The sequence below is a fragment of the Notolepis coatsorum genome, assembly GCF_963971535.1.
Source record: "Notolepis coatsorum genome assembly, chromosome: 20".
Lineage (NCBI taxonomy): Eukaryota > Metazoa > Chordata > Actinopteri > Aulopiformes > Paralepididae > Notolepis > Notolepis coatsorum.
The window spans coordinates 34,238,118-34,253,479 of NC_140184.1; the positions used below are offsets into that span (position 1 = coordinate 34,238,118).

Consider the following 15,362-nt stretch of genomic DNA (forward strand, 5'->3'; position numbering starts at 1 on the left):
AAATGAATTGGCACACAGAAAAAAGGTGCAAAATGCAACCAGTCATCTGCTGCTGTATAGAGGCATAAATATGGATATTTTTGACATGATGATGTTATGCTTGTCGCCAGTCATTGTTGAAGTGTCAGTGAGGCTGCTGGGTGGGGCAGTAGGTAAGAGAAATGTGCTCTGCAATCTTTCCAACTACAAAGGGGAGTTGATGGATGCTATACATAAGGGAAGGCAAAGAAATGAAGCACTGCAATCAGTGTAATGATTGGGTCTCTGACTGTAGTAGTGACCATGTTCTCTCTCTCCCTCAATTACAGTCATTACCTGACATTACCTGTCTGTAATAGCCAGCGTCCTCTTTTTTGCCGTTGTATGCTGGGGGGGGGGTTACAGTATATCAACTCAAGGAACACTGACAAACTGAACAAGCTGGTGAGGAAGGGTAGCTCTGTGATGGGAGTAGAGCTGGTCAAACTAGAGGTGGTGGCAGAGAGGAGGATGAGAAGGAAGCTGGCCACTATCCTGGAGAACCCCTCCCACCCACTCTATGAGGTGCTAGCCAAGATGAAGAGCACGTTCAGCAATAGACTCATATCCCCCGCTCCGCTCCGTCTCGCTCCGTCCTGAGTGCGAACTCCCCCCCCTCCCTCTTCCCCCCCTGGTTTGTGTACACACTGCAGTCTGGTTTGCTCCGGTTTTTGTTTACGGTTTGCGTTTTGAGCGTGTAAGCTGCCGTAGGCGATGATGTCACACTCGAATGTCAACACAGGAAGTGTTTAACACACAGTGATGGAAACTGGATGCCGATATAAAGAAACGAATAACCAATAAATATGAAGTAGTATTTGAACCTCTGTTATCAAGCCTTGTCAATATAACCCACCCCCTTTTCTCACGAATGGAACTGGTGTTGTGGAGTCTGCTTTGAGCGTTTCCTGGGTTAGCGGCTAACGCTAGTTAGCTTAGCCTATTTATGGGATAACTTAGCAGCTAACGTTAGCCCATTGCTCGCGTCAATTATATTGCATGTCACTGGTCTATAGAAATAAATGCATTCGAACAAGAAACCAATGTATAGACATAGCAATGGCAAAACAAATTGCCAGGCCTAATGCGAGCCAGGGAAGTCTTGTGCTTGTAACGTGGCTTCATCTCGAAGTTTTCATCCACTGAGCCGTGAGGCTCAGCATGCTTGTTTGGTTGAGGTCTGAACTCGCCAAATTGCCCATAAATATCGTTTTTGTGGGTATTGACCAGTTGTGGCTGTATGTTTTTTATCTGCCCAAAATTCAAGCAAGCATGGAAGCATTAAGTGGTCTGCACACGGCGGGCGACCGACGTCGCCTGGCGATGCGATCGCCTGTTGCTCAACGACAATCCACACCAGGGGCGACCGTCGCTCTGTCTAGCTGGGGGTGTGGTTATTTTCTTCCCCCGGGAGATAGGAGGACGGACCCGTTATGTTGTTGTGAAGCAAGCGTATTTAATAGCAGGTAGCTGTGTTGTGCGTTACGAGGGAGTATTATTAACCTGTAAAACCCATATTGAGCTGGAATTAAACCACTATACGAATACAACCTCTCCTCATTCTTTTTGACATTACTGCATGCCTGATCGCTACGATACGTTCAGTACCACCGATTGGACAAGTATTGTTATGCAGCTGCTGAAAGAGTGTTTTTTTCACGGAAGACGCAAACTGTTTTGTTCTCAACCATCATTTTCTTTGGACAATAAACCTTACAAACTACATCAGCTGCAGCCTGGACATTAAACTCTGTCAACATCCACAACTTCTTTTGTTACCCGAGTATTAAAACACTAGGTGCATCGTGGCGCATTGTTCATTTATTAGTTAATGACAAGCGGCCACTATAGCTTCTCAAACTAACGTTATTTATTTAAATTGTTCCCGTTAATAATAATGAACATAAGTAGCATGGTAATAATACGTAGGTTATTGATCAATGAATGTATTGATACATTAAAGGTGTACAAATGATACACCAGTAGAACTTCTGTACTACTTCTACTGTAGAAGTCATGTTATTTCCTCATTGTCCTTGTGCCGTCGCCTCAAAAAATAGGATTGAGGCGATATTTAGCGAGGCGACAGAAATACCTTGCCGACCATCACTTCAAAATCTCCTGCCGTGTGTGTTCTCTCATTCATAACAATGGAGGCAATACAATTCTGTCGGTCGGCTCGCTAAAAAAATCGGTCGCCTGGCTAAAATCGCTCGCCGTGTGGGGACCCCTTTACAGTAAGCTTGCACACCACGCCCCCCGCTCCCTCGTCGGGGGACACTGGCGCGCCCAAAACCACCTATTCCAGCGGTCCAGGTTTGGAGCGAATCAGCGTCGCGGGGGGGGGGGGGGGGGGGCGTTCTCATCAGGGATGATCACACCCTATTTTGGTGCGCTCGTGCTCTGATTCGACCCCGAATGGCTAGTGTGAAAGCGAATGTGGGCATGGCCGGACAGGTGTAGGTGCACTGTGACAGAAGGTTTTCAAGATCACAATAGGTGATAGGGAATGTCCCAATATAGAGCAGAGCGCAGAGCTATTGCGCTATATAACTGGTGTCTGGTGATTGACAGCTCACCAGAGAAAACCCAAACTACATCGAAAGCACACAAGCATAAACTAAAATCAAACCCACATAAACAGTGATCCATCACAGTCCTCATTGAAAAATAATTAAAAGCAGGCAGACGGACACAACGGATCAATGTAGCTGGTCCTGTTTTAAAGAAACCTTTTACAAACATACAATACAACAACTACAATTATTAAAAACATTATAATTATATCTCATTATAACAATGTCTCAGTCAACTACTAGAGCATGGGTTCTTGAACCTTCTCAGCTCATAAACACTAACACTTTTGTACTTAAATAATGCCATGGTAAAATCCAATTTAAACCATGATACCGATGGTATTTCCATCATTTGTAGATGCAAAGTGCATCTATGTCTGGTGATGTCACTAACACACTCATTCAGTAACTCAGTAACTCACGGTTAGCCGATCTGCCCCTAGTGGCGGCTCACAGGAAATAGGCTTTGTGTAAAACACTAGCATCTAATGTAAGCGCAGGCGTATTAAAAACTATTATCATGTGGGGACCCAGCAGAGGCAGGCCCACCACCCGTGTTGGTTCCTTACTCATATGATTTAGATTTAAATTTTTTATTTTAGTGTCATACACTCAAATAGAAAATTGCCAAATGCTCTTGTTCATACATAAAACTTCTTCTAACCCAATTAGTCCACGTTCCCTTGCAGTGCTCTGCCTCCTGTGGTGGTGGGGTGCAGCGTCGGCTCGTGAAGTGCATCAACACCAAGGCCGAGACGGAGGAGGAGGTGGAGCATGTCCAGTGTGACCACGAGCCATGGCCTGAAAATACCCACAAGTGTAATCTGCATGAGTGTGAGAGCGCCCCCTCTGGTGAGTAGAGTCCAATCAATACAAACACATTCGTTTCAAGGATAGAGTACAACCAAATTAAATTGGCATCTAAAGTGCAAAGTAGCAGTAAAGTGCATAGCAGTATACAGTATCAAATGTGGAGTATATATGGTGAAGCTACAGAGTAAATACGCTAAGCTAATATATGTACAGTATCATTACATACAGTGGTACATGTATGAATACACTATGGTAATGAACCATAACAGTGGTTTAACTCTGTGGTTTCCAAACCTGAAGCCCCCCTTGTGTAATTGGAAATATTTTAGGGCCCCCATCATCCAGTCTCTACCTAGCTTGGTAAAATGAATTGTAGTCATTACGTACATGGCATTTTCTCTCTAATAATAACACAGATGTGTAATTAATTACAATTGTATTAGGGGAGGAAATTAAGAAAACAAGTGCCTGTGAAATATTGAATATAAAAAGCATACCCGAGTAGTCGATTCTTTAATTCACATTTCATGTATGATAAATATATGGATCAAAGTGAATCAACTCAGCACAAACACAACTCCTTTCTACTTCAGTTTGCCAATAATCACATCAATGTTCCTATTCCACACATTCCTATCAGTGACTTGTGTGTCCTTGCTTTTCCTTGCATTATCTTCTCAAAACGAGGTTGTTGTTTTGAGATTGTCACTCTCGGTTCATTCTCAATGTTCAACTTTGATCTGTATTTTGTTTTGATGGAGGCAACAGCAGACAAGCCTATGTCACACACAGGGGTGCGTTGGTCATGGGACGGGGTTGCACACTGTGCAACCGGGTCTGTGAGCAGAAGCACGTGCACGCACATGCACAGATGTGCGTGCGTGCACACAGGAATGCGCTGCACTCGACTGATGCGCCAACTCGCCAAGTACCCACCTGGCTACTTTGCATAACAATAGCTCAGGTCATCAGGTCTGTTCAAATACTTGGATGTGGACTGCAGCCTCATGGTTGACTCTGAAGTCATTTTGATGTACTGTTCCTCTTCCTCAGTGATGAACATGGCAGGTGGTGTTGCAATAAATGGGTCACTGATCCAGTCGTATTTGGCAGTGTGATCCACACAGAAGTATTTCTAGAAATGTGTTTTTAGGGCTGAGATGTGATCTGTCACACATAGAATCACTGTGTTCTGCAGCTCATTGGTCTCAATGAATGCCTTCAGATTGGCAAATGAGTCTATATAATGAGATTAAATTAATTGAGCATGACAACACGTCTTCACTGATGCGCCAATTCCAGGAATATGATTTATAGATATCATTTATCTGTTTTTTTTTTATATAAATGTTTTTTTTTTTTTCATACACAGAACAAGACATCACAATACATCAACACTTTGATCGCCATGGGTTAAATTCATAATTTACCATCCCTAGCCAGCTCTATTTGTCTATGGAGAAGTTCCCCTTATTTGCAGGGCTATAACTTTTTAAATTCTATTGCTAGATTGCCATTATTATGGCCCATTCAATGTCCTATATCCATTGTTCAGGGTGTAGCAACGATATACTTTTTCATTCACATATTCATACTAAAATATGGTCTAAAGTATAAGTATGTTTTTATCATTTTCTGCAGCTTTCTCCAGAACTTGATTTATAGCTCCAAATGCATTATATTGATGATGAAATACAGTTTGATAGCAATCGGCGCGAGATAAAAAATGTCAACTGGACGTGGTTCTAGAAGTTACTACGCATCATCTGATATTGACCGGATGGGCGAGGGGGCGTTTATAATTCCGTGGGCAACGTTATACCATTCGTCTAGTGTGGGTCATATGGTCATCAGAGCAGTTTATATGGAATACGTTAGAAAATAACGCTGGATCTTACCGTATGTTCCTCGCGCCGTTGGACGATCAGCGTGGAGTAGACCGTTTTCGATTATGGGATGTTGATCCTGATGAACCATTTCCAGGTTGTATAATACTATATACGTCCAAATAACGTTGTTTATTGAGTTAGGGCGAGCGATTGATCATCCAGTGTGTTGAGAGCAGTGATGCCACAGATTACTTGTAAAAGTAATCCGATTACTGATTATTGATTACTCCTTTAAAAAGTAATCCAAGTTACTTTACTGATTACTTGATTATCAGAGTAACTTAGTTACTTTGAAAGTAACTAGGTTACGAAGTCGTCGTCGTTCCCCCAACCGTTTTTTTAAACGCTTTATTGAAAGTGCATAAATTGTTTTTAACTTGTTTCTCTGCACATAACGTAAATTGTTAAACTAGTGCTTCAGCTTCTGTACCATCAAGTATGGTAAAGCAACAGTCTATGATGCTCACAGCATTAGAGCAGCCAGCCAGTGGTTTTACAAAACCAGTGTATCCATTCACATCTAACAAATGCAGGCTGAACTATTCAATTATATCAACTGTAACTATTAAATTATTTTTATAAATGTCTCTCTATAAACATACAATCAGTCTCTCTTTAACATGTAAATTAACTGTAAATCTGGCAAATAAGAGCTTTTGCTCTGCCACCATCAAATATACATTAATCAAAAGGGAAAGAAACAATCTCTCTCTTTTGCTGTTTGGCTGGCCTCCGAGTCCTCCTGTACCTACTAGTCGAAGCGTCGGCTAGTGTTGTGATTCCAGATGCTTTCAATGCAATTGGATGTGCTGTTTTTAGCGGTAGAGAGTATTTTGTTTCCTCCGCATATGAACGTGAAGTAGTGACTGACGAGCGTTTTGGGATGGAAGTCTGAACAGAAACTCACTTTTAATTTTGCCAAGCGCTTTGGGGTGGAATTCTCCGACAACGGAGCCCTGCTGTCACACGATTGGCGCATATGTCACATGACGTGCTGTGAAGACCCGCCCTACTCTGCCTCTGATTCGCAGACTGTGGATGGGGAATGTGATTGTACCACTACTACTACTTAGTAACGCGTTACCGGCATCACTGGTTGAGAGTGCCCGGACGACATATGGATGAGCACTTCCTGTTTGGCGCACCCCTCCCTCTTGGCCGATCTGCCGATCGGCCACCAGATGGCGCTCTCGAACCGTTAGACAGTTGAGTGGAGCTCACCAGTACATCTCATGTCTCCGGAGGAGAAATATGTTTTCGATCACAGATTTTTGAATTATTGATATCAAAGACGAGTTACGGCGTCTTCGGCAGAATGAGCATGGCTAGGAATGACGTCTAAACACGTCATCGGCGATTAAAGTGTTAACAATAATAATAATAATAATAATAACAATGACAACAGCGACAACAACAATACAAGAGACAGGCAAACAAGAAAAAGTTAAATAATAAAAGATTTATTAAAAATAATAAATGTGGCTCAGGCACTAGCGGTCAAAAACAAGTATAATGGGAGTGGCCTTTAAGGAGTCGGCTCCCAGCCAGTGTTAGGACCATTAGACAAAGATAGACTGTGTGTGTACGGGGTGTATGAGTGTGTGTACTTTGTAAATGCGTGTTTTACCTACAGTATGTGCAGGGGTGCAGTGCTGGGCATACGCGGTCAAACGACGTTTGGGCTTCGTCACTGAGGCCGAAGTGCGCGCATCCTATTATTATGCAAAGTCTAGGTGATAAGTGCCGGCGCGACGACACAAAAATTACTCGTCGCGGCACTTATCACCTAGACTTTGCATAATAATAGGATACCGACAACCAAATACAAGCCCTGTAGGTGGGGGGTTGCTTGATCTACCGACTGGAAGGATGAGACAAGGTGTATCATCTGTTCTGTGCGCAACCGAGGGAACATGTATGCGCCGTGCGCGGGAGCGCGCGTGCGCGGGCGTTTGGCCTTCGCCCATATTACGACTGCACCCCTGAGTATGTGTGTGTGTGTATTACCTATGTGTGCTTTATGTGTGTTCTACCTACAGTATGTGTGTGTGTGCATTACCTATGTGCGTGTTTTATGTGTGAATGTTTAATATGCCTGTGTAATTTACGCGTGCATGTTGCATGTGTGTGAGTGATGTGTGTTCTATGTGTATGCATGCGTATATGTGTGGTGTGAGCGTGTGTATGTGTGCGTGTATATGTAAGCACCTTTACAGTAATTACGGTTCCCTCGGCAACGATACCAGCACAATCAGACAAAAACAAGGCAGCATTGGTCTATAGGGGGGTTATGGGTAATGGGGAAACCCACCATCATTTATCTGTTCTAAAATTGTCATGAGTTGTCATGGTATGACAAATACAAATGCAGTTGCTGGTAACTTGCATGCATGCGTTTGCAGAGATACTGAAATAAAACATGCATTGCAATGCTTTTTTTCTTCAGATGTTCCAAAGATTATTACAAATATTTCCACTACTCCAAATCAAGAAAAAAAATTATTTAGGTATATTTTGATGGCGGACATAATGGCCGTGTCAGTTTAACACATTGAGTGCCACGCCCCTTCCGGGAAGTGACCCCTTCCTTGCTGTCCATTAAACCCATGTAAACGTAGTTGTAGTTTGTAGAGCTAAACCTATATTTTATAGTATAGCTATGGGTCTAATAACGCCGTCGAGTCTCAGTGACTTGCTTCTGGTCAACGTGCAAAAAAACAGATAATTTTTTCATCCGTACATTTCCATTTTATACCGTTGTGAATATGAATATAGTTTGGGTGCTTCTGAGTCATTCCAGGGAAAAGACACGAAAACTGCGTTTTTGTGTAATTCAATAAACACGTTGTCATTTTTCGCCTGATTATCGGATCTTCCTGAAATCAATGCTAGATCATAATTATTATCCTTCCTCGTACACGCATGCAATGTTGTTTAGACCGGCACGCCGCCCCCGCCCCCTCCTCCTACCCAAGGGCAAACAGCCACACATACAGACAGAGACAGCGTCGATCGGGGTAGAAATAAATATCAGATCAATGATCAAATTTATATATAATGTTCTTACCTTGTATCTGATGTAATGCAAAAGAGATAATCCAAATATCTGATCGCAATTCCAAATAATGCTCATGGAGGTCCGTACCACACTATGAATGAATGAATGAATGAATGAATTACTTTATTTGACAATATAAAAAATAAACATGTGACAGAAAGCACAGTCAGGATATACTGCCAAGGATGAAACACAAAAAAGCTCAGAGCTTATTTCCATTGTGGTCCTTGTAGGGGGGTAGGGGAGTGTGATGCTTAGACATGCATCATACAAAACATGACATCACAATAGGGCTGCACGATTAATCGATTTTTACTACCGACCGTTTCACAATGACGGGCGGGCGGAGTTACTGTTCGATGCCATCGTTGTATAGAACTGGCTTGCCTGAGTATTTAAACCCCGCCCACCCGGCTCAGATCGGCTTCTAAAACACACCATCCCATTTTCAATGAGATGCAATAGCTCCACCTGGCAGTAGAGGGCGGTATAAGACCGTCTGCCAGCTCAGACACATTCAGTACAGCATGCACAAGGTGCCCCGCTGAATTAGGAATGGAAATAGCGAATAAAAGAAATACTGTGAGAAAAAAGTAGATCTACGTTTCCGGCACTCAACGATCAGGCGACAGAAACGTAGTTCTACTGTACGTTAACGGCACCAGATGTGTTAATGATCAGACACGTTATCCACTCCTTTTTCTTCTCTTATGCAAAACAGCCCACAAATGTCATATTTAGGCTATTTATCATTCTTATGTTTGAATAATTCATTAGATTATAGAAATAAAACCTTGAACATGGGCCAATTTATAGGAGAGACGAGAGCATTTAGTAATGATTAGTTTCCGATGGTCATAAAAGTATCATGCTTAAACTTTTTCTGCTCTATAAGATAATTTTGTTTTCAGAACATCACACAAATATTAGATTATATTAGATTAAACTTTATTGTCGGAGAACAACAAAATCTTATGGGCAGCCTGTTATGGGAACTGTTAGGGTTTGAAACCGACCTCATACGCACGGCACAGACAGGTAGTTCAGAGTTAGCCAAATACTAGGGCGTATTTATTTACAGAGTCAAAAAGAGTCAAGTAACAATTTCGAACAACAAAAAAGGAGACTGCCTTCGGCAGAGTTATCTGCGGCTCTGCAGATCCTCTTGGTGTTAGAGGTGGGGAATCGGCGTTGACGCCGTTGCGGCTCTGCCGATACTCCCAGCTTCAACTCGAGGTGGAAACGGAGAGAGAGAGAGAGATCAACAACAGTCCAACAGTACACAGAGGCAGTGCAGTCCCGTCCTCCCTTAGCTGAGTCCAGAACAAAACAAAATGGTACTTCTTCAGTGTTTATCCAAAACACACAATTTAGCTGAGTCCAGTACAAACAAAAACGATACTCTTCAGTGTTTATCTTAAACACACAATTTAGCTGAGTCCAGTGCAAACAAAAACGATACTCTTCAGTGTTATCCAAAACACACAATTTAGCTGAGTCCAGTGCAAACAAAAACGATACTCAAAAAACAGATAATCCAAAAAGGGTTTGGTTCCAACTCACCAAAGCGCAATCGCGTAAAGCGGGCAACGAGGCGCAGCTCCAAACGGAGGATCAAGGTATTCACCAGCGGCAATCCAAAGATGTCCTGGAGGGAAAGTAGACGAGGCACAACAACGGGGGGAAAGCAGGCAGTAGCAGTAGTATTCAAAACGACCCGACATCGATTGAAAGGAGGTCCCTCGAGGTGTGCGTTCGGCAACGGGCCAATCCTCACAGGAACAGAGGAATGGGACCGGTAAATAAGAGGATGCAACCGGTTCAACAGGAAAAACGCAAAATACAGCGTGTATTTATTTTACAGTTGATCAAAAGACAAAGTCAGATAATATAATAACTTTTTGCACTATAAACAATCATTTATGCATCGGCAAAGATCCTTAGCTCAAAGCTATTAAGGCTAATGCTGGCTAACAAGAGGCTAGCGCAAGAAACGACGCCGCAAAGTATTGTTTATAGTGCATTTCTTGCCACCTTATAGCATTTGTACATTTGTATGACCGTCTATAATGCTCCCGTTAGGTTTTTCCGGACATTTTGGTAATGATTTTCACTATAAAATCATATTTCTAAATGACAGGAAGTTGATAAACTGGCCGGAATAGCTTTGAGCTAACGGATCTTTGCCGATGCATTCCATTCTAAACGTAACGTTAGTTGTTCAAAACATTACCTGTCTATATAATTTGTTCCTCAACGTTATATAGACGGGTCATGTTTTGTAAACTAACGTTATGTTTAGAATGGAATGAATACATGGGTCGGGAAAGATAGTTAGCTCAAAGCTAATCCGGCCTGTTTAACCACTAGCTTCGGTTAGCTAATGCTGGCTGAGCAAGGAAACTAACAGTAAACGTTTTTACATGAAATACAGCCCAAAAACCCTGCTGACAAACGTTTGCTTATTAAATACATTCTATACTATAATAATACAAACGTTTCATTGCCTCTCTGTGACGACAAAGTTGTTTAAATAAGGGGAGAAAAGTAGCTAAAATGTATAAAGCCAATGTATTTGGATGGGACAGGAAGTGCTATTGGCAACCGGAAGTCAGCCGGAAATGGCTACATTCAGATTGTGCAAGTGGAGAATTGACACAGAGAGGCACCAGGATGTGTGTGTGCTTGTCAGGTTTTATCCACCCGCCCCTCGAGGTGATTGCCGTCAGCTGCCACTCATCAGGCAATCAGCACTCTTCAGTGTAGGGACGGGCGGCACCTGACAAAGAAAGAAATGGACAGGCATTAGTTCCATGACACACACACATACCAAGCATAACACATATTACATATAAAACTAGTGCTGTCAGGCGATTACAAAAATGTATCTAATTAATTACAGGATTTGTAATTAATTAATCTAATTAATCACATTTTAATCGCATAACCATTTTATGCCTGATATTCTATATTCTATAATCATATTTCAAATTGCATGTGTCCGGATGGCAGAATTCAGTACTGTATCTACAAAACCTTCTGTTTAATCATCTTCCATCTATTAATTTGCTTCGATTTTTCAGGTCTGGTCAATTTGAGCATGGTGTTATTCACAGTCAAATATTTAAAAAAAAATTATTGATATTCTCATTTGGTTCATTACAATTTACTCAAGCCTAGTAACAGACACAGTATTTCTGACGCTGGGAATACATTCCCTGAGATCCATAGATGTCCCTAGAATCAGATACCAAGAACATGCAAATGAACCATATAAAAAAAAAAGTCTGTAAATGTGTATTCTACATTCGTATGGAATGAATGAGATAAAAAAAAGAATGTTGTAAAAACAAAAAAACAAAATTCATAACTAGATAATTTGCTGTGTAATTAATTAATCTAATTAACGCAATAAACTGACAGCCCTATATAAAACATAACATGACCTATACTAACCTGATGTTCACATGGTGTCACAAATACAGTAATAATGATAATGACCAACCCACGTACCCACGTACCCATGTACGTCACACTACAGAAATATGTAAGTCCTTTACATTTACTACTGATGATGTGACAAAGAGTGTCCCATTTCCTAGGTAAAGATTCCAACCCCCTTCCCCTTGTAGCTCCGTTCTGAAGTGCCACTACCCAGTCAAGGACAAATACATCAGCATTGTTTTTTGGTGAAGTGCCCCTTCAGGGAAAATAAAGAGTATAAGTAGCACCGGTTAGTTTACTTCCTCTTTGGGCAGATATGTGGAACGTCCTCCAACTCTCTGCATAGGAGTGTGGTATTTGAATTGTATTATAATGTCATTGTATTTTTATTGAGCCTTGCTGCAAGCTGAATTTCCCCTTCTTGGACAATAAATATATTAACTGAACTAAATTATGTTATCTAGTAAATAGAAAATGTGACCGTTTGTACCAGGTTCAGCCTCTAAGCTCCGGATTTAGAGCTGGGCGATATGCCCAAAATATCATATCACAACAATAGTCTTTAATTGCTAATACAATTATCATGGTCATATTTAATTCAAAATGGTCTATTTCCTTTTTCTCTCACATATAGTATAGAGTATTTTGACATGATGATTTTATGCTTGTCACCAGTCACTGTGTGTCAGTGAGGCTTCTGGCTGGGCAGTAGGTAACAGAAAAGTACAGAAGTGCTCTGCAATCTTTCCAAGGGCATTGATGGATGGTATAAGGGGAGGCAATTAAATGAAGCACCGCAATCAGTGTCGTGATTGTATCTCAACCCTATTCAAGACTTAATAATCTCCATGGGCGACCGGGCCTTCTGCTCAGCTGCTCCTCTGCTGTGGAGCATCTCGGGCCGGTGGGTGGCTTGGTCTAGTGGTGAGTGCACTTGCCTCCCACCACAAGCATTGTTAGTTCAACTCCCTCCAACACAGAGACACTGTAGAAACACATACCAGTTTATTGAGGAGGGTTGGTATTCTCTCCTATGTGTGTGTGGGAATGGCAGATTGATTACCACGTGCACAACAGGTGCGCATATACCCCTGCCCCCAGGTCTTAATTAGCTTGACCCAGGGCTGCTTAAACCAGCCATCCCCACACACCACAGCTATACAGTATATAATTTCATGTTGCAATAACAGAATAACAGAGAGCGAGAGAGAAAATCCTCCAGTGGTTCAGCCTAGAGAGAAATACGCAATTTTAGAGTAATTAGAGAGGAATACTGAATAACTAGATTAGAGGTTCTCAAAGTGAGGTCCAGGTCCATGAGAAGGATCTGGGCAGTCCCCATAGAAAATTCTAAGTTAACACATCCACCGCCGAAAACGCTGTTCAGCGTTATTGCCCGCCATGCGTTGAGCGCCAGACCTCGCTGTACAGCGTTATTGAGATCAATATTTCATTTTTTCGCCATGGCATTCATAATTCATATATACACCCGCGACGCTCCAGCTGGACCCTATAGGTGACGGCAACGACGGCTCAATACCGCCTCCTGGTGGATGGTCGGGCGAGTTACACTGGCAAACAGGATATGGCTGATGTGTGTCGATTAAATTCATCCGGCCGTCAGATATCGTTGCAAGGCTCCCGACAGACGCAATGTACATAATGGATCGCTTTCTAAACGTAATAATCAATATGATTTCGGCGTTTATTGCGACTTATACAACGGCATGCAAATTTCTCGATTCTGATTGGCCATTTACACGTCTTTATTGGCAACAATCCACGGTCCTGGGCTCAGGACCCGCCCACAACCGAATCACATATCACTCCCCGGCTCACTCCGGGAGAAAACAAGATCGCGGACAACAAATGGTTATGTTGAAAGCACCATAACGACTAAATATGAAGCGATTCTGTCAAGGGGAATGTGTTAGTCCTTTAAACAATGTTGGATGATGTAATTGATGGGTCTTGAGTCAATCTAGAACAAAAGAAAAATCGCGGATTGATTGATTGATTAATTGATTGATTTAAATTTCTTCCTTCCTACTTTCTACTGACTGCAGCGTTCTCTCTCACACTGTCCGACGCTGGCGTACCCACAAACACACACACACACATACACACACACACACACACACACACACACACATACACACACACACGCACGCACACACACACACACACTGTGACACACACACACACACACACGCACACACACACACACACACACACACTCCTGTCTGCAACAGCGGGGGAGTCAGACTGAGAGAGAAGCAGCGCTGTTTTAAGTGAGCATGGTCTATTGAATTGATTGATTGGTTGATTGCTAATTTTATTACTGTACCCCTGGTTTCCAACTGGTTAAGTTTAGGCTAAAAGAAATAAATAAAAAAATAGGGCGAAGAAAACGTTTTTTTCCTATAGGGCAAAGAAAACCTTTTAATTTGTTTTACCTACTTTATATAGAAGCATCTAAGAATGAAGTTCTATGGAAAGTAGGTCTGCATTCCCTTAACAATTGTGTGTATTGAGCCGTACTGTATTGTACCCATTCTGCATCTGGTAATAAAATTTTCAATCAATCATTCCAATAATACACAGTTGGATGTGTTAGTTGGTTGGATGCACTTCAAGCTGCTTCCACATGAGGCAACTTCTCTCAATCATTCCAATAATACACAGTTGGATGTGTTAGTTTGGTTGGATGCACTTCAAGCTGCTTCCACATGGAGGCAACTTGTCTTTTTTGTAGTTGTGGGAACTACTTTTTCTGGCGGATGGTTTTTTCAATAAATCTTCGATTAATGTGTGTTTATTGTATAGAAATAAGGTTGGATGAATCTGGCAGTTGTATAAAAGCTTTACACCACTTGTAGTCGTGATTTGTGACCAATAAACCATGCCTAGGGGGGTCTAACGACCACCCCTAGGCATGGTTTATTGGTCACAAACCACTCCTGCGCGTGATGTAATGCTTAAATACAAACCGGAAATGGACCTAGGCGATCGGTGTCGTATACCTGGGATCTTTCACCGCCAGTCTCATTGACACTAACGTTATTTTCAACCCAATTGTTTATTAATTTCACTGCAAACCATCTGATCAATATATCACCCATACTACATAAAGCATTTACTGACGATCACGGAATTATAAACGACCCCCCCCCCCTTTCCTCCACGCATGATGAAGCATAACGTATACCGATCATATACAGTTTAATTTTTTAATATAGCGTGTATAGGGGGGAAACGGCAATCGATAATCTATATATGCGTTTAGGCCTATAACTCACGTTCTAGGAATTACTGCAGAAAACGATAAAAATATACTTATATTCTAGAAGGTATTTTTTTGTATGAATGTATGAATGAAAAAGTATAACGTTCCCACATTCTGAACGATAGATAATCGATGTTGAATGGGCCATAGTAATGTCAATATAGCAATACAATTTTAAAAGTTATAGCCCTGCAAAGAAGGTGAGCCACTCCATAGACTTATAGCGCTGGCAGAGAGGGGCATTAGATGGGTACAATGCCCGGCAGGCAATGTGTTAA

At 41.9% G+C, this 15,362-nt stretch overlaps 1 protein-coding gene across 1 annotated transcript in view; it reads left to right on the forward strand.

Moving 5' to 3' along the window:
- The window catches only part of adamts7 (a disintegrin-like and metallopeptidase (reprolysin type) with thrombospondin type 1 motif, 7), a 447,398-nt gene that overhangs the window by 380,824 nt on the left and 51,212 nt on the right, over positions 1-15,362 (forward strand). Inside the window, exon 23 of the mRNA XM_084337494.1 lies at positions 3,284-3,446. Within this exon, the coding sequence (XP_084193620.1) occupies positions 3,284-3,446 (163 nt within the window). The remainder of the gene's footprint in view (positions 1-3,283; positions 3,447-15,362) is intronic.